The sequence below is a fragment of the Bactrocera tryoni genome, chromosome 2 (assembly GCF_016617805.1).
Source record: "Bactrocera tryoni isolate S06 chromosome 2, CSIRO_BtryS06_freeze2, whole genome shotgun sequence".
Taxonomy (NCBI): Eukaryota; Metazoa; Arthropoda; class Insecta; order Diptera; family Tephritidae; genus Bactrocera; species Bactrocera tryoni.
Window position 1 is genome coordinate 43,332,538 of NC_052500.1, and position 26,030 is coordinate 43,358,567.

The 26,030-nt window shown below is 40.1% G+C and overlaps 1 protein-coding gene across 1 annotated transcript in view; it reads right to left on the reverse strand.

Moving 5' to 3' along the window:
- Positions 1–26,030, reverse strand: part of LOC120768706 (MAGUK p55 subfamily member 6) — a 163,254-nt gene that overhangs the window by 102,249 nt on the left and 34,975 nt on the right. Inside the window, exon 2 of the mRNA XM_040095478.1 lies at positions 22,645–22,710. Coding sequence (XP_039951412.1) covers positions 22,645–22,650 — 6 coding nt within the window. The 5' untranslated portion in view covers positions 22,651–22,710. The remainder of the gene's footprint in view (positions 1–22,644; positions 22,711–26,030) is intronic.

Sequence of the window (26,030 nt, forward strand, 5' to 3'; positions counted from 1 at the left end):
CACAAAATGGCGAAAACCGAAAACCTATAAAGTGTCATAACTAAGCCATAAATAAAGATATTAAAGTGAAATTTGGCACAAAGGATCGCATTAGGGAGGGGCATATTTGGATGTAATTTTTTTGGAAAAGTGAGCGTGGCCCGTCCTCTACTAAGTTTTTTGTACATATCTCGGAAACTACTATTGCTATGTAGAGTCGTTTCCTTCAGGCATTTCCATATAGGTACAGTTCAAAAATGGAAAAAATCGGATAATAACCACGCCCACCTCCCATACAAAGGTTATGTTGAAAATCACTAAAAGTGTGTTAGGCTTTTTTTAAAAATTGAAAACGGGCGTGGCGTCGCCTACTTATGGACCAAAAACCATGTCTCAGGAACTACTAGACCGATTTCAATGAAATTCGGTATATAATATTTTCTTAACACCCTGTATATATATATACGTTAGGAACCAATGATGATAGCGGAATAAAACTTTACACAAATACGGTATTTGAAAAATATGTAAATGACGGATAATTAAATCTCGATTGCAATTTTCACCATAACCGAACGACAAATACTCTCTTCGGTGGCAAAACTTTTCGACATCGTAGGATGGCTTTCGCCAATAATGATACATGCAAAAATGCTGAATGAGCGAGTACAACGTATTCGTTTAACAAAATGGGTTCATTTTGCTATATATAATGGCAACACACACTCTGGTGGAATGGTCCATCGTGGCTAACAAAATTCCACAAATCCTGGCCAAAATCCTAGTTTGCAATATAATACCTTTGGAAAGTCGAATAATCGACTTTCATATCACCCAAGACGACGATGACGGCTCAAAGAAAACCTTAAAGTAATACCAAACTATTCTCTCCCACAACTAACGCACTCAGATCTGCATCTTATACTTGTCAGTGGAAACAATACTATCCCGTCTGAAATATATATTTATTTAAAGCTTTATTTCTTAGTGCGCAATCGAATCGAAAAATTGTGAAAGTTTTGTATTTGATTCTGAATAGGTATTCTATGTATATGGGCTTCTCATTGTTTTAGGTAAAATTAAATTTTAAAACAAACATAATAGCTTTTACAGTTGGTATTTGTAATTTTTATAAGTTGGAAATACGATGCTTTTTAGAGGGATTAGAGAACAAAAACAAATTTTAAACGTCGAAAATCAATTTATTGTTTTTCGAAATGTGCTTCATTAATATTTGTATTCATTTGCATCCGTTTGACCTAATTTGCGAAGCACTTTTGCCATCAATCAAAAAAAGTCATTTGGTGCCAAGTCAAGGTTTTACGGTGGATTACTTATCAAATCAATGTACAAAAATGTACTTGTGTTTATTAAACAAGAAAAACCGTTAACTTAAAAACTTGATTTCGATTGTTCCGTTTTTATGGCAGCTACATGTATTCAATAGTTATCCGATCTGAGCAATTCCTTCGGATATTAAATTATTGCTTTAAATAAAAACCTTTGCAAAATTTCGTGAAAATATCATTCAGTTTGTATAGCAGCTATATGCTATAGTTGTCCGATATCAGAACCTTGGAGAGAAAATAACGGAGCAGAGAAAGGGAGGGCCTGACTTTGATATTGCTCAGCTATATCCAAGAACATATTTTCCAGCTTACATTTCTTTATTAAATAGAATTGTAAGCTGATCTTGAGCTACAATAATTACACTGTGGAACATTTTTGGGATTATTGTCTGGGGGTGAGAAATTCCAAGTCAGGGTGATGGTACTAGGTCAGTATAGTAAAACCCTCAAAGGGTTTGGCGTTCGTATGTAACAGTTTTTTTATGACCTTTTAAATTTTTTTCTTATCTTGATGTTTTTTCGCTTAGTTGTAACATAATATGCGAGTTCATGGAATGCTCATAACGATCGTTACGCCTTCTATTTATTCGGCTCAATCTATCTGCGACTAATTAAACATTAGCTCTGTCATGCAACTTCCAGGTAGAAAAATGCTATTACAGGTTGAAAATTGTCTTTAATATTTTATTTATTGCCACTTGAATTTTGTGGTTGTGGGAGTTCGCGAAATCGACACACACTGCTCTGGTCTTTATACGATAGACTAGGGTCTAGTATCAGTTATAAATATCTAACACTCTTTTCCAGTTGATGCCGCTAGAACTAGGTGAAATACGGTTGTTGGGAGGAAAATGCGTTTACGCTTCCTCGTGAATAATTAACCAGTATTTTCCATTTATTAAAGAGAACGAAGAGACAAGGGTGTTAAAGCCCTCTTGGTGTGAATTTTTGATATCAGCTGCAATAAAGCCCGAACAGGGTTTGCAGTATCGTCCGCGAAAATGGATGCTGTGCTCTTCCATAGCGCCGGAAAATCAGAAAAAAAATGCATAAATATACCCGAATCTTGAGAACAACCTGCAGGGATGTCAATTTTGTGAGACTATGGCCTGCCCAAGTGGACTGTGAATAATCGGTTAGTCAAAATCTCTGTATAATTTTAATATAAACTAGGGAAAATTTCAAGAACATCATTTTGTATAAGAGCCCTTTATGCCAAACAGAATCGAAAGCAGCATGGATATCTAGTAGAATTATACCCATGGAAATGGAATTTGTAATTTTTTTATGTTTTGTTTTCTTTATTCTAAGAAATGGGTGCAAGGCATATGGTGTTTACGGCGGAAGGCGAATTGTTCTAGCGGGAGCACTTCATTGTCTTCCATGAAGGTCAATAGTCTTCATTTTACTACTTTTTGAAAGATTTTACTTACTGATGACAACAAAATTATTTGGCGGTACGAAGATAATGATAATGCAGGTTTGTTGGGCTTAATATTGGTATAACCTTTAAAAGCTTTCACCGGGTCGGAAAATAGCATAAGAGAGGCATAAATGTTCTATATTATCTAAACCTGGTGACTTATTTGCCTTGATATTTGTTACAAATCTCTGTTAGGGAGTTATTATTTGAGGTTTCAGACAAGGCGACTCCCTATTGTGCGACTTTTTTAATTTACTGCTGGAGAAATGTATTCGAGTTGCAGAGCCAGACCGCCTTGCACAATGTATAATAGATACGATTAAACCATCATTATCTACACAGAATTACTCCTAATTTTTTATTTATACTTCGCGTGTTTTTCGAATCAGTAATTTTTTTTTACTGTAACTTGGTAGTACTGTTAGTGACATCTATGCTAAATTTCACGTCAAAATATTCATTACTATTTGAGATACGCGTCGTTTTGTGAGGCTCTACAAGTGAATTCTTCGATTTTTACTATGTCTGAATTTGTTGAACAAAGTGCGATTAAATTTTATTTGCGGAATGAAATTTCGCCTGCAGAAACGATGAAAATGTTGCAAAAAGCCTTTGAGTATGAAACTCTGTCTTCTAAAAGTGTTTACAAGTGGTATAACGAGTTCAAGCCGGTCGTGAGAGTGTTGAGAAAAATGTGGTGTCAAATCGGCCAAACACATCTACTGATGAACATCACGTCAAACAAGTCAAAGAAATGGTGCTTGAAAATCGTCGATTAACTATTAGAGACATTGCTGATAGTTTAGACATATCATTTGGATCGGTGCAGGCGATTTTGAAAGATGAATTGGGTTTGTAATGAGTCAAATCTCGAATAGTTCCAAAAACACTAGATTTTTCTAAAAAGACCGTCGTGTTAACATCTGTGAAACACTGATTTCTGACTATCAAAACGCAACGAAACGCATCATAACTGAAGATGAGACTTGGATCTACGCTTACGATCCCGAAAACCGAAAAAACCACGTTAAACTCGCTCAAAAATCAATGTCATAAAAATTAATTTTTTTTTTACACAAATAAAAAAAATTAATGCTAAAGCTTAAAATGCGCCTAATTCATATGAAAAAAGTTTATATGTTCATATGATTATTTATATAAATCAAACGTAATTACAATAGTTGTAGCGGTTTTTGGCCTACATTTTGTTGCTATTATTGTCCCCGGACGTACACGCATTCTCCCCACTCGTTTTAGTAGTATTATTTCCAGACATTTTGACCCACTAAGTCGATGATCCAGTTTTTTGCCCTTATTTTCACGAAATTCGATGTTTTCGAATACGGTTTTCCAAAAAGTTCCATACATTTTTAATAGGATTTATGCCTAGTGATTGCTGGAGTGATGGAGTTATTTTTAATTTCATAACAACCCTGCACGTTAGGATGGGTCGATTCCGGACTTTTTTCGATTCGGGATTTCTAATAGTGCGGAAAAATTGCCTTAGTACTTCCTGATTCCAATGCAACTCTTTGTTTTGAGATCGGATTGCATCTTCAACCCCAACTCCGGTCTTGAAATTTCGGAAAGTCGCCTAAAATCGTGAAATTGTCTACCCAGCGCCTGAAATACGCATCTCATGGCAAAATGTATAAAACAAAAGTTATTTGTCATGTCATTTGCTATCGAAATGGTATATGTGATCATGGCAGTAGGACGAACCGTTCCCGAGATACGAGCGAAAAGGCGGCGCACCACAGCGCAAGGTGAAAATTGTTGCAGCTTTCAGCTAACCTGTATTGGTCACCCAGAACCCACCGCGTGGAGGTGGCTGCTCTTCTGGTTCCTCCCAAACCCAACCCAACCAACCAACCATATGTCAGGCTTGTTTTAGTCTGAATCTGTGTCAAATTTATTGATAAAATCAGATTTTGTACTAAACTTTGGCACTTGTTGCCTAGATTTCAGTGTAGAGCGTATAAAACGATCACGAGATTGGGGGCCAATAGCTTTAGAAGATGCTTCTGTCACCAGTTTGGCGGTTCTCTCGACTGCCACGGTGTGAGAGGGGAATTCACTAAATTTCCATACCTCTGCAGTGTCTCCCGACAGCCCTTTTATGAGTTCTTTGTTAGAAACTGAACAAAGAACTGGTGGAACAGTCAAGGTAATAGTCTTCCAGTTAATCATATCGTAATAATTATTAGCTTTGAAATTCAGCTTTGGCACTTTATTACATCTAACCCTTCCATTTACAGTGTCAGACTCTGCTTCTCTGGCTGCCAGAAGACGGTCAAGGGCCAACTTTCTGACTTCTCTCCGTTCGTCAGTCATCATACTAAGGAGAATGTTTTCCGGAAGAGCAAAGAAAGCATTCTGCTGAATGGATGAATCGACAACCTTGCGCAGTTTAGCAGGTAAGTATCTCACCTTTGAATTGCAGCATAGAGATGGCGCGAGCCATCTTTGATTCCACTGTTGAATTTTATTGAGAACCACAAAGGTGAGTAAACTGTAAGTATGTACTTGACCAAAATCTTTATTTCCTTTGTTGGTTTGTCAGTAGAAATGTATAATCTCTGAATTCTGTTTGCACAGGTGAGCCAGCGAGACTTGCACATGTTACCTGGATGCATCGACGCTAAATCTGAGGAACATTGACCGGAAATAACAGCTTCTGATATTTTATAGAGATAAGCTTGGTCTGTGCCAAGTTGGGTCGGATTAATAACCTCAGAAGGTAATTGGCAGGATGGAAAACTTTCAAATTTGACAACAGGCAACTTCTCACAATCAGGGAGCAGTTTACCTATGCCGCCAGAGAATGTATTTGGACTCTTTGAGACACCATCTATGTGTTCGAAAAGAGCACGAAATGGAAGTTCGTTGAAATGTAGAAGACAAACAACCCACTGTAATGGCCTACCTATTCTTTCTTCTAGTTTCCGAATGATTCCACCTTTCCAACCTGTGTTCGTGTTGGTGCCATCAGCACCGACAACTTCTAGATGTTCCACATCAACTGAATTGTCTTGTAAATGTTGCCATATAGCTTGCGTCTCATCCTCAGCTGACCCGGAAGGAGAGGTGACGTGGCCAAAGTAATGACAACCAGGTTCCGCTATAAGAGAAATATGTTCCTCTTGGACAGTAGTACTTTTTCACCTTCGCTGACTTGTGTAAGTGTATTGTCTTTGCGGCCGTCAAAATACAGCCCATATACAGAGTCAATACTTTCGGTGTTTTGGAGCTTAACTCCAACACTTTTTTTTGCCCGACTAATCTTGCATTTGTCAGTGACAAAGCTAGCCTGATCCTCTGTTATCAAACCTGCTTTTTTGGCATCCAGAAAAGCAGATGAAACAATAAGGCCGCTGCTCTATCACTTACTATAAATCTTTGGGCAGCTAAAGCAGTGTGTTCTAATACTTGTGTGTTTTGTTTGGTTTTAGAGGATGGAAAAGCAAATTCATCATCAGCATCGTTTTTGGAAGAATCCATGTGCGACGCACCTACATTGTTGTCGTCTGTATGAGAGTCTGGCTGATCTGAATGGTCATGTGTTCTAGCTGATACTTTTCTGGTTGTTCATTGATAGGAACTTTCCTTTCCTTTGGACAAGTACATGAAGAAAAATAAATGCATTTACAAACAGCGATGTGAAATAATTTTCCGGCAGAAGAGACAAAGTCGTCTCTTTTAGAGCTCAAACCTATTGAGTTCCTTAAAAACATTTGTTTAAAAGTCAGAAATTTCTTATGGTATGTGGTGAGCATTTGTACAACTCTGGTGTGTGAAACTATCGGAATAGATGACTTATTTTCAACGTTTTTTGCAACTATTTCTGTAACCTCTTTACTCCTAGGTTCATAGTTGTCGCCTCGGAGTCGCCCTATACGAAATCTTTCAAACTGATAACACAAAAGAACATCCTGGTAAGTAGGTAACAGGGCATTTCTGTCTAAATTTAAATTTAGATACAGACATTTTGAGTTCTGTGTTCTGTTGAGAGAATATAAGTGATAGCACTCGGCAAAATCAACGACAAGAGTGAAGGGACTCGATGAAAAAATATTTATGTGAAGACCAGTCCGAACGTGTCGTATGGCGCAGGGAAATGAATGTAAGTCATAGAACTCGGCGAAATCACCGACAAAAGTGAAGAAACTCGATGAAAAAATATTTGTGTGGGGACCTATCCGAACGTGTCCTTTGGCGTAGGTGAATGAATGTGAGTGATAGCACTCGGCGAAATCAACGTCAAGAAGTGTGGCCGCAAGCCGATTTTCACCTTGGGCTGTGGCGCGCCGCATTTTCGCTCGTATCTCGGGAACGGTTCGTCTTACGGCCATGATCACATTTCGGTAGCAACTAATGAGACAAATAACTTTTGTTTTATACATTTTGCCATGAGATGCGTATTTCAGGCGCTAGGTAGACAATTTCACGATTTTAGGCGAATTTCCGAAATTTCAAGACCGGAGTTGGGGTTGAAGATGCAATCCGATCTCAAAACAAAAGGTTTCATAGGAATCAGGAAGTACTAAGGCAACTTTTCCGCACTATTAGAAATCCCGAATCGAAAAAAGTCCGGAATCGACCCACCCTACTGCACGTACAAGATAACACGTGTGTTTCGGGTCGTTATCCTGTTATAAATAAAAGTGGCTGCTATTAACAGCCGATTTAAGCACTCGATCGCAGGAGGCAGGACAGTGCCATCTTTCATGAAGAGAGTAAGGGCGGCTATCTCTTGAGTCTTCCAGAAGGTCATCAAAAGAAACCCTGGGCACTCCCAAAATGTGTGAGTGCCGGATGGCACCATGGGCTGCATAAGCTAATAAGATGTGCCGATGAAGGATCGGCTCTCCTATATAAGGAGGCAGTCTCTCAGGTGGGTGAAGTTCGGAAGGGAGCCAGACTGGAGGCCCAGAAAAAGTGGATCATCCAGTTCGCCCCAGGGCTCGCGTCTGGTTGCCAGCCAAACCTTCTACTACGAATGGGAATGAGAAAATCCTCAGGTACTACAACCCCTCACTACCCACACAGGACTGAAGGGTAATAAGGCTCAAGAGAACCGAGGAACCATACCGGTAAGCGCTGATACTGCTAAATGCGCAGTCCATCAGTCCTCTTAGCAAAACGAAAGGAGCTATGGGTTCGAAAGGGTAGAGCTTAAAGTACTCCCGACAGATGCCAGAGCTGATGCCACCCAAGTTGCAATAACGACCTGAGCCTCTCTGAAGTAGCGGGTTCTGGAGGCGGTTCGTCAATCGACGACTCTGTCTTCAGCCTCGAACAATTGTTTGAGTAGGTGCGGGTCGAACACGACATTCGCACTGAATTAGCGCTTCTGGATGAGAGTCTGAAGGATGAAATTCCTCCAGATTAAGCTCTAACACGCGAAGGCGGCTTCTGCCAATTTACTCCTTCGTCTGGAGCAAGACGAAGGCGATGTCATCCTGATCCAGGAACTGTGGCTGACTAGTAACGGAATCTCTGAATTGAGGACGAAGAGCCATAAGCTCCTGGCGATCAAGGATGCAGGTAGAAACAGAGCCGGTATGATGGTCCCAAATGAATCAACGGTACTCCTTTTACCGGATGGACGAAAACACTCCAGCTCTGAAAGTATTCGACGCAGTACCCGCCGGGGGAAGCAGAGGAAGGGGAAGACCTCCATTCCGTTGGAAGGACCAATTGGCGCCACGTAGCGAAAAGAAGAAACGATTGGCGCGCTGTTTTTAACTCGGCTATAATTGCGTAGGCGGTGTCTACGCCAGTAAAGAAGAAGGAGAATTTCAGCAAAGCTGACGTAGTGACAGCAAAACTAGAGTGTGATGCTGGAGATGTCTGGCTAATTTCCGCGTAAATGCCACACGACGATGAGGTGGAGCAACCTCCCTTACTGGTGAGGAAGACCTTGGGCGAAGCGTCTCGAAAAGGTACCGGCGTCATCATCGGTCTCGACGCCAACTCGCGACACCCGATTTGGGGTAGCTAGGACAACAATAATAGAGGTGTGGAGGAGTGGCTTTTTGATATTATTGTTAGCGAAAATCTTTGAATCTGTAATAGGGGAAACTTTCGTGACTGTAGGCAGGGAGGAGGTTCTTGCCATCACCCTAGCCTCATAAGGGATTACCCCGCTGATCTCAAACTGGAGGGTCCTTGATGATCACTCTTTTTTGGATCACAGGAATATCGGGTTTGGTCTAGTCATAGAAAGTCCGCCTTGACAATCGTTAAGAAATTCTAGGAATACAAATTGGGAAGGGTATCGCAGGAGGCTTCGATAAACTATCTAACGCGGGCGGGGGTGGTGGACGGGTGAGTCAAAGTCTTCAGCTCAGCGTGCAGTACTGCATTGGAGAGCTCCTGACGGAGCTGGCGGGCTGCGCTCATCAGGAGGTGTGGTGTACTCCAACCACGACCATGAAAAACGACTTAACGCAATTTTGAACATAATGCAGGTGGACATCACAGGAAGGTGTAAAGCCGCGGAGGTGGCTATTAGATTCGGAGAATCTGGATTCTTAAAACAACGCGTATAAAAACGCGTATAACAACTCGGATTTCCTCACACAATTTGACTGTATACCGGAGTCGCCAAACCGAACTCTGCGGTCACTTCTCTGCCAATATACCGACGAGGGAGCATTGGAGTAGAAAGGCAGTAAGCTTCTTTATGGATGGGTGAAAGTTTGGAAGGAAGGTTGGTGGAGGTGTTTACTGTCGGGAGCTCTCTGTCAACTCTAGTTTCAGCTTAGAGAAGTAACCATTCACTCAGATAGCAGAGCGGCGATACTAGCCTTGAACTCATTTACAGTGCGTTCAGGTTTGGTCGAAGAGTGTCTAACGTCGCTATCATTAGCATCGAGTGTCTTTGTGATAAGATTGATATGGGCGCCTGGCCATAGCGGAATCGCAGTTAATTACAAAGCTGTTGGGCTTGCAAGGAAAGGCACCGTAGAATAATTATGGGTAGAATGCATCTTCTTGCGTTCTACTACTGGATATCTGGGCCTCGAGGATGTTTGGCCAACGCTGGACCACTATCGGTACTTGCGCGGTCGGAAAAGCCTTCTGGCCCAAGATTGATCGCTAGAGATCTCGCGATCTCTTTACCCTCAGTAAGGCTAGCCTCTCCCTAGTTGAGGGGCTTTTGACAGACCATCGCCCTATTGGCGTACATGCTGTAAGACTGGGAATTTTACCAGACGCCGCACATAGGTTTCTGCTAGTGCATAATGCGGCTAAAAATATAAGGAGTTGTCGTAGGACAATGACATTTAGTACATCATTGTTTTGGATTCCAATCAAGAAAAAAATGAAAAATCAAAATCACGCCCCCTATTTTACGCCCACCTCCCATATAAGGTGAAACTTAATTTTTGACCTACATAGCATTTTTATGACATTATATATGTTGGTGTTAAATTTCAATAATATCCGCCCACTTTTACGCCCACCTCCCATGCAACTTAATTCTCTTTTATCAAGTCTCCTTTAGCAACTTTTTTACATCTTCGTGACATTCTAATTTTTTTAATTTTATTTTAGTACGAAAAATGTTTATGTACAGATCCAAAGACATTAATAAGAGATGCATCACATCTTCGTTAGTGGATATGCGTCCAATTATTCTGGAATGATACATCCTATAGTTCCTGTAATCTGTTCATTCATTTCAAGATATCTTGTTCTCGTACGTCTTGCTCTTTGCCATCTCTCTTTAAATTTTGTCACAAAATTTTTTTTTAAATGTTTCAAATTTCGCAACATCCACTTGAGTCATGTTTCTATTATTAGTCGCAATAATTTCAACAACTATGTCAATATTACTATTGGTATCCATTAAAAGTTCACATATTCTTAAATAAGAAATTTTAAAACTTTCTATTGCAGCACTTGATATCACTTGACCTCTAATCACTTTCATACTTCGCAAATTAATGTAATTTGATCAATATTGTTGTTCAACAATATTCAATATTACAGTAAAAATATCAACAAAATGTTAAGAAATCAGTGCCAAAAACAATTGCATTCAAAGGCAAACGTTTATAAAGTACGCTATATATTGCATACTTTTGGGCGGTAACTTGCCATTTTAGAGTATCTCATTGTTTTTTTCAAGAGGGGCAATTTGGGGCAGCTGAATTTTTTTTATCGTTTAGCTGAGACTTCAGGCTTTAATTAGGTAAATGTATGTCGACAGCGGTAGACAGCGCTAAAAAGATGCACCACTTTTAATTTGAAGAACATTGAAATTTTGACGTCCAAATTATGTTGTTCCACAAAACTTTTTATGCATTATTTTTTTCAATGGATTTTGATGCAAATTTTTTCTTTGATACATATTATAAATGAAAAATAATAATAAAGTTGAATTTCAATAGTTGTTTTATTGTATCAATGATTTGACTTTTGAGTAAATTTTTTGCTAATTTTGATGTTCTCCACATTCACCAACTTTGGGCAGTTCTGGACAAAAAACTAATGCAGATAGAATCCTAATACTTTGGGAAAATAATGTATAGATAGTTGGTAACAAACTGTGAAATTTTCATTTAAATCAGACAACATGCCATTTTTGAATTTCAGCCACGGAAATCCCTATGTGCGCCGTATGCCGAAGCTGTTTGGAAGAAGATGCGGTAGGAACAACTCAGCACTTCCTTTTTGACTGGCCCGCGTTTGGGAGGTCAAGACGCATACCATCAGACATCCTACCGAACTGGCGGTATTTGTTTTGACTACTAAGCGATTTGCTAATCTGTAAGTTCAAACATAGCAGTTCTTATTTTCAATGGCTTCACAAAGGACTACATTTATCAGTCCACTTTCGATCTTTGATCAGCCATCTAATCTAACCTAACCTGACGGCTTAAGTTCAAGTGCATTTACATTTTATACTCCTGATATGACGTTTAAGGTAAAACGTCACCCATAGGATCAGAAACCAATTATAAGTATGTATATTAGAGTGGGTCAATTTTTTCCTTGACAAAGCGGTTATCAAAATCGTAAACTACGATGAATTCTAAGAAAATTTGCCCAAGAAACCATGGGTCTAAAATGAAAATCGAGCCTCCGGTTTTTAGCGAGAAAATTTCGTATATTGTATTTTGTAAAAAAAAAATCCAATTTCTATTCCACTGTCGATTGTTTGCTTGTTTTGTAGCTATCGAAGCTAATTTGCTCAAATTTGGTATGTGATGTTGTATTTAAGCAGAAAATTCGACAGTACAGAAATTTTTTATAGGGGGCGTGGCACTGCCCACTTATGAGTTCATATGCATATCTCTGGAACCACCCCACCGATTTCGTTCAAATTTGGTATACATATTACACAATGCCTACTTAAGAGATATCTGGAAAATGATCGAAATCGGATAATAACCACGCCCACCTCCCATATAACGGTAATTTTTGAAAACACTAAAGATCGGAAATTTTAATAACTGTTGAAGGGAAACATCTTGAGTTTGGTATTCGGTGTTGTATTGCAGCCAGAAAACCAAATCATTCCAATTTCTGTTACACTGTCGATTGTTTGTCTGATTTGCACTTGTTTTTTTTTTTATTTTATTTGTTTGCTATGATTTTATCAACTTCTCAGAGAAAGCAAAGCAACGCTGATGAATTACTAATAAAACAATTGTTTCCGAAACCATCGCTTTAAATTATTTTGATACAATATTACAGTTAGAAGTTTTTACTCAAGGAAGAAGTGTGTGCCTCTGATTTTCGCGATTCTAACATTTTAAAGCAAAACTTAAGCGTCTTTTAATTATGGAGTCATCTCCTATATCAATTAGTTCTTGTGCTAAAGATATTACATTATCAAATCTCGCGGAATCATATTTGAAGCATATGTCAGATCCATATTTTAGTGCTTTTGGTTTGCCAAGTGATTTACACGAACTAAACTTACCAACTTGCCGCGATGTTTTAAAATATTTTTTTTTTTTGAGTGGTCGGTCTAAAAATAGAAATAAAATGTTTTCGTACGCATCTTTTACTCCACAAGTGGCGGATAAATTGATTGAAATTTGGAGCAAATTGAATATTGCCTTGTATGTTGCCAACAACGTTTCTTTGTCTTTTCCCCATGTGCTGCCGGCTAGCGACTTGAGGATTTTGTTGCGGCTCTGTACTTTGGCGATAATCGCGGTCGTATGAGGAGAGAAGGAGCATAGACTGTCGAATGTTACACCTAAAATCTTAGGATTGTTGACAGTCGGAATTTTGACGCCGTCGACTGCAATGTTAAACTCAAGTCTATACTCCTTCGTCCAGTTTGTGAATATGGTCGCTGTGGATTTGGTGGGGGAAAGTGTGAGATTTCGTGCAGTGAGGAAACGAGAAAGGTCGGAGAGGTAGCTGTTTACCTTCGAACACATGCCATCGATTCCATTGCTTACGACGCCAATATCTGATGCAGTCATCAGCGTACGAGGTTATGGAAACTCCTTCTGGTGGTTGTGGGAGTTCGAGATGTAGAAGTTAAGCAGTAATTGGGAGAGGACACCACCCTGGGCCCCCCTGTTTAATTCTTCTCGAAAGTTTAGATGTTTTACCTCGAAATGGTACGGATGACTGGCGACCGCTCAAGATAGTTCATGGTCCACCTCTCCTTTAGCCCTGGAGGGAGCGTAGTTGTTTTCGATGTCCTGCAGTAGCGTTGTGTGATTGACCGTGTCAAACGCTTTTGACAGGTCCAACGCTACGAGGATCGTTCTTTCGCAGGGTGGTTTCTGGTTGAGGCCACGAACTATCTGGGCGTTTATGACGCTAAGTGCTGTAGTGGTGCTGTGCACTTTTCGGAATCCATGCTAGGCTCAGGTGGTGAGTGAAGGTCGGGAGTAGCAAGGCCTCAAGTGTCTTCACTACTGGGGAGAGGAGAGTTATCGGTCGATAACATTCCCCTTTGTTGGCGGGTTTCCCAGGTTTCAGTAGTGGGACCACTCTTCCGACTTTCCACACATCGGGTATTTGAAGAATGGTCAGCGACAGATTGAGGACCTTGGTGAGATATCCTACTCCCGTCGAGCCTAGATGCTTTAGCATTCGTATGTTGATTCCATCAGGGCCAATGGATTTAGATGATTTAGCTTTTTTGATGGCACCCTGAACCTCCTCATCGGTGAAAGTAAGTGGCGCGCCTTCGTTTGGCATTTTGCGCAGCCGTCGGTTAACACATCGTTTAGCTTTGTCTACCGAAGGGTGCAGTGTAAATGCCGGCTAAAATAGCTCGCGCACTTCTTCGGGTCCGAAGAGGCATGACCATTGAATTGAACTTCAACTCGGTCGTCTTGTCTCTTCGGGTTAGACAGAGCTTTGACAGTAGCCCAAAGCTTACTCACTCCGGTGGAGAGGTTACAGGACTTCAGGTGCTCTATCCATTTCGTCCGCTTATGTTGGTTTACCATTCGCCGATTCTCCAAATTGAGATCCCTTATTCGGGGATCCCCGGGATCGACATGGCGTAAGGTGTCGCGCTCATTAGCTAAAACGGCTGCTTCGGCTGGGAAATTGGGGCGGATTTCCGCGATTCTTCCAGCCGGGATGAAGCGAGCGGTAGCTGCTGCGATCACCTTGCGGAATTGACGTTCGCCAACGCATACGTCCATAGGAATAGGTAGAGCTTTGAAGGTGCTCTCAGTAAATTCTGTGAAGCCGACACAATTAGCTTTGTTAAAGTTAAAATAGGTGCGGTTGTCCACAGAAACAAAATCAGGAGGCTTCTCGATCGAGATAATTATGGGCAGATGATCTGATGCGAGAGTTAGCATAGGTCGCCAGGTTATGCTGTTTATCAGACCACCGCTAGCAATGGTAATATCAGGCGAGCTATTACAGGTGCCCATAACTCTGGTGGGGGCGTCGTCATTCATTGTGCAGAATGTCGAATCGTCAATCTGATCCGCCAGCTCCATCCCCCTACGATCATGTATATATTAAATATTTGACAGGCAGGAATGCCAAAGATCGTGGTGCGCGTTAAAGTCGCCTAGTACCAAACGGTTTTCACCACGAAGTAACTGGAGGGATGTATATATTAAATATTTCGAGCTCGACATCGCCTGACCGGATATTCTAGGGTAGTATCCCTGGGGTCGATGTCTACATCGATTAGACGATACTGCACGGTGTTGTGCAATATGAAAGCTAGGCCACCACCATTATCTCGCTCGCGATCTTTACGTATAACGTTGAAACCTGCACAACTCAGAAGATCTGAGCGGCTGTTTAACTTGGTTTCTTGGACCGCAGCTATCGATAGACGTTCCCGATTCATAAGTGCAACTATCTCCTCGATCTTACTCTGGAGTCCGTTGCAGTTAAAGTGAAGTAGCCGAGTTTGTCGCGGGTGTCCGTGGGTGATCCTGGGGTGAGGGGGTGACGTGTGGGTGGAAGTTGTTGCAGCCGTAGTACCCGCAGGGGCGGTTGTCGCGCTGGGGTGTTAATAGGCGACGCCACTGTTGTGAGTTGCGGGGACAGACTCCTGCAGCATGGGGCAACGTATGAGTCACTCCACTCACGTATGGTGCGCAGGCCGGAACACGCCGAAAAGTGACACCAGCCAGTACAAGAGTTGCACTTGACGGATGCCACGTTCCGACGTATGACGGTCTGACACACGGAACAGACAGTGCGAGGGACCAAGAGCTGCTGGTTGGAGCGGGAGCGAGGATTGGAGCGGGATGAAGGTTGGGGGGGGGACAAGTCAGAGGGGGAGCTATGTTGCCTGATTGAGCTCCTAGGGACCGTAGAGGTCCTCTGTTGGCCACTCGGATTTTGTGGCGGCGCGGCGCGCGAACTATGTGCGGATTGCACAGCCGTAGAGGCTTGGGTCCCAGTATTGCGCAGGCAACATGGGGCCACGTAACGCGTGGTCCACTCCCTATGTGTCTTAAGGCCTGAACAGGTCTTAAGATGGCTCCATCCATTGCATGTGTTGCACCTGACCGAGGTGGAGTTTGGATGGAGCCGTTTTGCGCATACGCAGCAGAAAAATTCCTTCGGGCCCGGGTTGGACTCAATGCCAGCGCGAGTCAGGAGGATACGGAGCAACCCTGCTGCAAGGCATTGCTCTAGTAACGACAAACACAAATTAACACTTACCGATCCAAACGGGGTTAGATCGCCGAAAGAACAGCCCTTGGTCGGATGAAATCCGAGTCAATTCCGGTGCGTAGAACCGGCTGTCGTGGGAATTGAAACGTGGAAAACGGTGATCAGCACACAAGGAGTATAGTACACTGTGGTGTTAATACGGTATTTGTTAATTTTGTCAGTTAAACAAACTTTGCGCTTTCAAACACTGAAATTTTGGAAAAGAAACATCCGTCAAAGAAATGCCTGAAAATGAAAAGTACTGCCATTCTTAAATTGCACGTCAACGGATCTACATCATCCAACAAGGAGCAGCCACCTCCATTGGAAGAGTTTTACAAGCAATTGTCAGAGAACCAAGGATTTATAACTCCCGAGAAGTATCCGGAAAACTCTGTAGAATCCTCCACAAAACCAGAGTTAGGAGGAACAAATCCCGAGCAAACAAAAGTAGATAGTGCTGCTGTTGCAAACAAAGAAAACGGCACAATGGTGGCGGAACAAAACGGTTTGAATGATGGCGCCGACGAACAAATGTTAAGTGGTGCTGAAGACAACGAAAAATTGGCCGATAAGCGTGAAGAAGTAAAGTTTATCAAAGGAGGTGACCAAAAAAATGGTGATGCGAAAATTGACATTGGTGCTGTTAATGGAAAGGCTTTCACCGGCATGTCCAAAGAAGAACTGATGAAATACGCCAATGATCCATTTTGGGTACGTTTACGTTGGATTTTCTTCATAGGCTTCTGGGCCATTTGGGCCGGGATGTTGATCTGTGCCATACTTATAATTGTTGAGGCGCCAAAATGTGCCGCTCCTGAGCCACTACCGTGATACAAACGTGGCCTCCTCCCTAAATTCAATGCACTCGAAGCAGTAGCTAGCGATATCGACAGCGCAAAAGTGGTGGGAGCTTCTGCTGTCATATATGAGTTGCCACCTGAACTAACTTATTCGGTACATGATCCTGCTGTTGAGCAAAAAATCAAAGCTATCGTTGATAGTTATAAAAATGCGGAACCAAAGCTAGTAGACTTCTGCGATTGTACGTCACAACAAATTCACCATCCGAAAATTTAAGAATTTTAGCAACGTTTGTCATGAAAGTTTACGTACCTATGTACTTTAATGTTAAGTATTACAACTCGGTAATATATGGCAGTTCACTCTTATGTAAATATATTTATTCAACGCAATATTTACCACAAAATCTGCGCGAAATTCTAAATAATGTTGTTCAAAATAACTCATATTTTGCACATTCAGAAAATGTTCTACTAACAATGCTTTTTGATGCCAGAAAGGAAGTGCGCCAGAGGGCTTTAAAAAAAATTGTGTACTATCGTGAAAAACTTTACGACCCAACAAAATTAAGAGCTTACAAAAAACCAACTATAAATTTGGACTGCACTCATTATGTTGAGATGATAAACTTAGATAACAATAGCATTTTGTCGGAGCCGCCCTTCACTGCAAACATACCCTATGACGATTTGCTCGAATACATAGAATTTGACAATCCTCCACTTCCGGATCCACAAATTCCTCCACATATTCAAGGAACCGAGCCCTTTGTGCAACTGCTGACTAGCGTTTCACGTCGAACTATAGAAAAAAATCGCGATGGTGTTATGGCAGTCACGGTTGCAAGTCGAAACGCAACATCTAGGATGGACAGCAAACAAGACCTTAAAACCAATTAATTCTGAACTTTAGAAGAATATTATATTTTGTTTGGCCCTTAACAGTTAAGTTTTTGCTTTATATATAGATATAAAATGATATTGTTAACTGCAATACGATTTCGCGGAAGATGAAAGCTATTAAAGTTTGAATTTTATTTATTATTATTTTAATTTTTATGGGTGGATAGGTAACATATACACACACCGACCACAGCGGCCAACGACCATACCACGTTGAATACATCGGTTCTCGTCCGATTTCATTTCATTTATTGAAAACAAAAAAACAAAATGAAAACTTTCTCGTTAAAAACCGGAGGCTCCGTTTTGATTTTAGAGCCATGGTTTCTTGGGCAAATTTTCTTAGAATTCATCGTAGTTTACGATTTTGATAACCGCTTGGTGCATTTTTTTTGCTCCATACAAATTGACCTACTCTAATGTATATACATATGTATATACAGTGTCGGACAAAACTCATTGGAGTCTCACACATATTCCGTCATAACTTTTTACATAGATGCATTAAAGGAATGATTTTGCAAAAGAAAGATCGCATATTCTATATTAAGAACCTATTCAATTATGCTTTTCAAATTTTATGTAAAATGTTTAAATTATAACAGAAAGGGAAAAAGTAAATATGCATAAGACATAACTAACACTTTGATTGTCGTAATAACCACTTCCAATGAATTATTTTACACTTATCTGGGAGAAAATAAATTTTACAGGTACTTACAACTATAAATCGTTGATCAGACTTATACGAGTTGTTTATTTTAATGAGAACGGATGTGTTATGAAATATATAAACTTTTCCGCATAATGCAACTGAAAATCGTTTTAGATAAAAATGGTTGGTAAAACATATTCAACTGAACTTAAATTATTAATTACGAATTCACAAAGGTGTACGCCAAATGGAGCTTTGCAAAAAATATTTTCTGGCGATATCAAATATTTCTGCTATTTTATGCAAGTCCAAAGCTGAAGGAACCGTTAAAGGACTTAATATTGGCGGACGTCCTAGAGCCACTTCAGTAAAGAATGACTTGAGAAGAGTGGGCAAGTTTAAAAAGGATCCAAAGATGCCAACAAGAACCTTGTAGATAGCATACAACTAAGAGTGAGTACGCGTACAGTACAACGATGCGCCGTTGATGCTGGTCTATTTAGCTTCCGTGCTGCGAAAAAACCATATATTCCCAAAATATCGACTATCAGGTTTGGAATTTGCGCAACTGCATATCAGTTGGTGTGTAGAGCAATGGAAGTCAGTACTGTTTTCAGATGAGTCCAAATTTAATTAACTCAAACTCAGATGGAATGACCAACAGGAAAGCGTTTAGACCGTCGATATCTGCAAGGTACAGTAAAGCATGGTGGGTGTAATAATCGGCTGGGGAGTAGGACCTATTTACAAAATAGAACTGAACATAGATAGCTTCCAAAATAAAAAGATACTACAAACCCAAATATTATCACACGCTATCCAAAAAATGCCGCCTGATTGGCAATTTCAACATAACAATGACCCCAAACACACGTCTACAGTTGTGAAGGATTGGCTTTTGGAAGAACAGGTTTATGTTATGAGATGGCCCGCCCAGTCTCCTGACATAAACCGGATTGAAAACTTATGGGAAATTGTCAATAGGCAGAAAAACAGGGAACAGGTCTTCGGTAATAAAAACAAGCTGTTTTATGCCTTGAAGCGAGCCTAGAATAAAATAAATGGCACACATATTTGTAATTTAATTTCATCTTTGCCTAAAAGATGTGCTGCAATCATTAAAAATAATGGCTCCCCAAAAAATATTAGTTTAAAACTAATTTATTTTCATATTAAACCAAAGTCCAATGAGTTATGTCGCACGAATTTTTTACTTTTTTCCTTTCTGTTATAATCTATAAATTTTACATAAGAAATCAAAAATTAAATTGAAAAGTTTCTGAATATACAATATGCGATCTTTCTTTTGCAAAAAAAAATTAGTCTTCTAATGCACCTATCTAAAAAGTTATGACGGAATATGTGTGAGAGAAGAGTTAGGCTAATGAGTTTTGCCCGAAACTGTATGTATATATAATAAGGTTAGATAAAAAAAAGAAAATCAGTATCTGTAGTAAATGGGAGTTGGGGTAATATCCACCCAATGTTATCTATTTTTGCCAATACCGCATGCACACTAATAAAATATTTCCTGGGTTTCATTAAGGTACCTGACATACCATCACCAACCATATGTAGTAAAGTCAACCGGATGTTCGAAAAACCTGATGTAAGTTATATGGTTAAGATGTTCTCTTATTTTCATTGAGAAAACGAACATGTTGGCCGATATATGCAGTATAATATGTGGCTTAGGAATATGAGAAAAATGTCACATATGTTGGTTGAAATCAGAACGCCGCGAGATATGGGTTTCTATTCAAATGTGGGCTTTATGACCGTGGCGTATTTAGTTATTGGTATATCGATCAAACTTTTAGTAAATTTTAACAGTCACGTTATATGGGGAGTGGACGTGGTTATCTTCCGATTCTATACATTTTTACAGTGTATGTAGGGGTGTATAAGGAATTTGTCCTGAGGTTTGGGAGATATGTACATTAAACAAATTAGAGAGACATAATTTAGTGCTTTGTTATGGTAACTTAAAGGTTTTCGACTTCGACTCTGTAGCAACATGTTGCAAGAAGTAGTAAGACACAAACAACCAATATTTCGGTTTTATAAAATGTATTCAAACACTTTTTTTAATATCCACCATTTAGTTTAATTTTTTTAACAATCGTTGGTATTACCTAGCAATACTTTACATACTAATAGTTTCATTTTTTTATTTTTTCGTTTTCAACAACGGTGAAGGCCCCAATCTCTGCAGCAGTGAGGTATTTTTTCTTGTGACGCGATGTTTAATGATTAAATTAATTAATTCGATAAGTATTTAATTTCATTTGTACTAATTTAGAACTGTGGCAGTAACTCTTCTTTTCTATTCCGCAGAAGCTCCTTTGGTTTTGAAGACGAATCTATTTTGAAAAAACATTGTGAACTTATGCGGTGCTTTAACGAATAACTTAGAAAGTATGTCCAAAATATTGAAAAATAGCGGGAATGCAAGATTTGAGTATGTTTGTACGAATATGTAGTAATTTTTGTCGCTGTCCAAACCACAACACACCTAAGGTCATGGAAATAATAATTAAACCCGTCGGGACCGTCGAAATTAAATTTTTTCATCCGAAAACACGACACACACAACTTTTTAGAACTTTTTACGCAGTAAAAACACTGGCACTCCCACCACTTTTTGACCTTATTTTTGCTGCAGTCACTAGAATTAGAGCCATTTTCAAAATATATTGTCTTTCTGCTTCTGTGGTCGAAATTTGCACTTCTATTAATTCTGGAAGCAATAGATCGCTCAGAAAGGTCTCGATTCAAAAAAGTTTTCATTTTAGCTTTTTTGCCATTAGTAAGTGTATCTGATAGTCCCATACTTACTAAAAAAAACTGAAATCCTTCCAAAAATTTCTTAAACTCTACAAATACCGATTTCATTAATTTCGCCTAAACAGGCATCCTTACCAATCGCAATACAATATGCTTATTCAAGTGACGCAAATTTAAAAGGACATTTTTTGAGTTGTTTATTAAAACACCGCTTATAAACAATGCTTTGCAGGGTATACTTTTTATTTTCATATCATTTCTTCAAAAAAGATTCGTCTTTAAAACCAAGCTAAACCGGAACATCTGCGAAATGAAGGGTCAAAGGCTCGAATCTTAAAAATAAAATGCCCTTCAAGTGAATCTAATAATAATAGTAATATTATAATAGTTCGGCGCAAGAATATAACAATAATAATGTGTTATCAAAAGGAATTAGAACTAAACTGGGAATATTAATATTAGTCTTATTTTGATAGAAGGCAATGGCAATAATACAATATGACTAACCTATCTTTAAGATAATAATGCTTCCGAATCTGCGAAGGCCTGGATATGAAGGAAAAAAATAATTTAACGAAAATGCGCGTCTGACTTGCGAAATAAATGTGTATTGTGAAATCATTTATTCCGTTGCCTTCATAATTTCGCAATCATATTAAATCACTAAAAGTAGACAAATTGCTATGCTAGTCCCACTAATGCTCATAGTTGTCTCAATCTCACGATGTTCACATGACGATTTCGCAATATCAGTTTGCGCAAAACATCAAATTTCGGAATTCGTCTTGGAGTAATCTATGACCTCGATTGAATTCACCATACAATTGATAAGCAATTAAAGAAGCTTTAATCCGTCCCGCTGCAATACACTAAGCCAACGAATTTTCCAGTCATGATATCACTTGAAAAAATCCTCCGTCGTGATGGCCATCAGAGCCTTCTTCGATTCAGCTTTTATATCCTCAATTGAGTCAAACCATGTCCTCGGAGTGGTCATGTGAATTGGCTGAATACCCAGAAGTTACAGGTTTAGAGCCTCACAAAACGACGCGTATCTCAAATACAAATGAAGTTCAGCATAGATGTCACTAACAGTACTACCAACTTACAGAAAAAAAATTACCGATTCGAAAAACACGCGAAGTGTAAATAAAAAATTCACAATTTGATCACAGTAGTAATTCACATAATAATGATCCAACAGCTGTCAAAATTTTATACGCAACAAAGGCCAACAAAAAATCATATGGAATTAATTCTAGTAGCTGATATGGGCGTCAGGCCGGGGACTTTTTAATCTACTTTACCGATTCAAACAGGATTAGTCGCCGAAATAAGAGCCCTGCGCAGAAAAATCTAGTAACGTATAAGGACCTGATGTGGGAATCGGGAATTAGTTTAACCAGTTAATTCAAACAGGGCATAACTATCATTAAACAACATTACTGTGAGTTTTTGGATCGAGTGGACGCAAATATCAAATTTAAGCAAAATGCTTTCAACCCATGGCGTATACTTGTTAAATAAACATAAAAATATTTATTTCTATTTAATCGCCATTTATTGAGACAAATCAGATACAAAATGTGAGCTATATAAAAATGTTTCGTAAGTACCAACCTTCATAATCCACGATTACAAAAATGAGTTTATTCGCTGCCTTATTGATTAAGACTTCTATAATTTCTGAAATACGAATAAAAGACACGGTTATTAAATTGCGTAAGTAAAATTAAGCTTACTAATTCCTGAAGGTTATATCTTTCGTACTATTTTTTTGTACTTTAAACAATTATAAAAATTTTATGACGTCATTCAGTCGATAAATATTTGTTGCTTCTTTATTGGGTGATTTGCCAACCTTATACGATTTTAGGTTATGTAAAGAGATAAAAGTCAATTATTGAACAATACCACTTATTACCGTCCTCCAGCAACAGGCAAAAATACTTTTTTCAGTCTATAATAATGTCAGATTTATGAACAATATTATTTTAATCATTGTACTGTTAATACAATTTGGTATTCGAGTGTCGAATGGCAGCTGCAAATGTGCAATTATAGATGCGCAATAGGGGGAAACTCCAACTTCAGACAAGAGAACAACTACAAGCTAAAACATTCAGGAGTTTCACCATGAATATTAATAGTAAAGCAAACATTTCATACGATTAGTGAGTATAAATAGATTTAGAAATTATTAACAAATTGTACATGGAGGAAATGCCGTTCATATATTAATGTAGGCCTAACCAAAGTTGTAACAAATATAGTTAAAAACAAGTAAGGAAGGGCTAAGTTCGGGTGTCACCGAACATTTTATACTCTCGCATGGTAAAGTGATAATCGAGATTTCATAATACGTCATTTACATATTTTTCAAATACCGTATTTTTGTAAAGTTTTATTCCGCTATCATCATTGTTACCTAATGTTTATACTCGTATTATACAGAGAAGGCATCAGATGGAATTCAAAAAAGCTTTATATTGGAAGAAGGCGTGGTTGTGAACCGATTTCACCCATATTTCGTACATGTCATCAGGGTGTTAAGAAAATATTATATACCGAATTTCATTGAAATCGGTCTAGTAGCTTATGAGATATGGTTCTTGGTCCATAAGTGGGCGGCGCCACGCCCATTTTCAATTTTTAAAAAAAGCCTGGGTGCAGCTTCCTTCTGCCACTTTTTCCGTAAAATTTAGTGTTTCTAACGTTTTTTATTAGTCGGTTAACGCACTTTTAGTGATTTTGAACATAACCTTTGTATGGGAGGTGGGCGTGGTTATTATCCGATTTCTTCTATTTTTGAACTGTATATGGAAATACCTGAATAAAACGACTCTGTAGACTTTGGTTGACATAGCTATAGTAGTTTCCGAGATATGTACAAAAAACTTAGTAGGGGGCGGGTCCACGCCCACTTTTCCAAAACAGTTGCGTCCAAATATGCCCCTCCCTAATGCGATCCTTTGTGCCAAATTTCACTTTAATATCTTTATTTATGGCTTAGTTATGACACTTTATAGGTTTTCGGTTTCCGCCATTTTGTGGGCGTGGCAGTGGGCCGATTTTGCCCATCTTCGAACTTAACCTTCTTATGGAGCCAAGGAATACGTGTACCAAGTTTCATCAGGATATCTCAATTTTTACTCAAGTTACAGCTTGCACGGACGGACGGACAGACGGACGAACAGACGGACGGACAGACAGACATCCGGATTTCGACTCTACTCGTCGCCCTGATCACTTTGGTATATATAACCCTATATCTGACTCTTTTAGTTTTAGGACTTACAAACAACCGTTATGTGAACAAAACTATAATACTCTCGTTAGCAACATTGTTGCGAGAGTATAAAAAATAAAATATATTTATTTTTAATTTCTTAGTTGAATATTTTTTATTTAGTCACACGTGGTGTTGGGATGTAGTGCAGGTCGCCTCCAAGCTGGTGCATCCTGTGACACGCTAAATGACTTGCGGCCTTACAACTCCTTGGACGACCTTTGGCTTTGGGCTGGTTCTTGAGAAACTTTTATTTGGATTTGGTAGAACCCTGGGCTTGTGGTGGCGGCATTCTGGCACCTGAGTACGTCCTCCCCCTTCGTCGTTAAGTTGGCGCGGTAGGTGTAAGTTGAGATGACTCCTTCTTTGCGCTGGTCGGCTCTGAACGTACTGCCTCATAAGGGTGTACGTCAACCCTCGCCTTGGCCTCGTCACTGAGATAACCTTGGGACCATAAAAGGCGACTACTTTTCCAGGGGACGGATAGCGACTCTCTCTAACAACGACGGAAAAACGACGAAGGGAGGTTAAGGGCTGTCAAAATCGACACCTAGATCCATCCCAGGCGGGGCTGCTGCTCCTATGGCGACGAAACCGTCACTGGGCAACGGCAGCAACAGGACAAAGACTCCAGTAGGTGTCTCCTCTTCTGGTAGCAGAATGGGGGAAGCCGGCAGCCTCTCAGGTGGGGGAGGTTTGGAAGGGACCCAGACTGGAGGCCGTGGACAAAGCGGATGTTCGTCTTCGCTCTAGGGCTCGCGTTTGGTTGCCGGCCGAACCTTCTACTGCGAGTGAGATTGAGGAAATCCTCAGATATTGCACCCCTCACTTCCAACGCAGGACTTAGGAGAGTTTTAAGGCTAGAGAGAACCGATGAACTATATCGGCAAGCGCTGATAATGCTAAACACGGAGTCCATCGGTCCTCTCAGCAAAACAAAGTGAACCATTAGCTATGGTTTTGAAATGGTAGTGCTGAAAGTACTCCCATCAGATGCCAGAGCTGATGGCACCCAAGCTGCAGCTGCGGTGGATGCGACAGAGGGCGCTGACGGTGAAACGACCGTGGAAATCGACCCGAATCTCTCAGACGTAGCGAGTACTGGGGGCAGTTCGTCGATCGGCGACTCCGTCTTCAGCATTGAACACTTGTTTGAGGAGGTGCGGGTCGATCACGAATTGGGCGCTGCACTAGCGCTCCTGGAGGAGAGTCTGAAGAATGAAATTCCTCCAGATTAACCTCCAGCACGCGAAGGCGGCCTCCGCCAATCTATTGCTCCGTCTGGAACAAGACGGAGCTGATATCGTCCTGATCCAGGAACCGTGGTTGACTGGTAACGGGATCTCTGGATTGAGGACAAAGAGCCATAGGCTCCTGACGGCCAAGGATGCAGGTAGGAACAGAGCTTGTATGTTGGTAAGGAATAAATTAACGGTATTTCTTTTACCTAATTTCAGCAACGCTGACGTAGTCACAGCGAAATTGGAGTGTGCCACCGGAGATTTCTGGCTTATCTCCGCGTACATGCCACACGATGATGTGGTGGAGCCACCTCCTTTCTGCTGAGGAGGGCCTTAGCCGAAGCGTTTTAGACTGGTACCGGCGTCATCATCAGTTCCAATGGAAACTCGCGACACCCAGTCTGGGGTAGCTCATCAATAATAGAGGTGAGTCGCTTTTTGATTTTATTGTTAGCGAAAATCTTCGCATTTGTAAT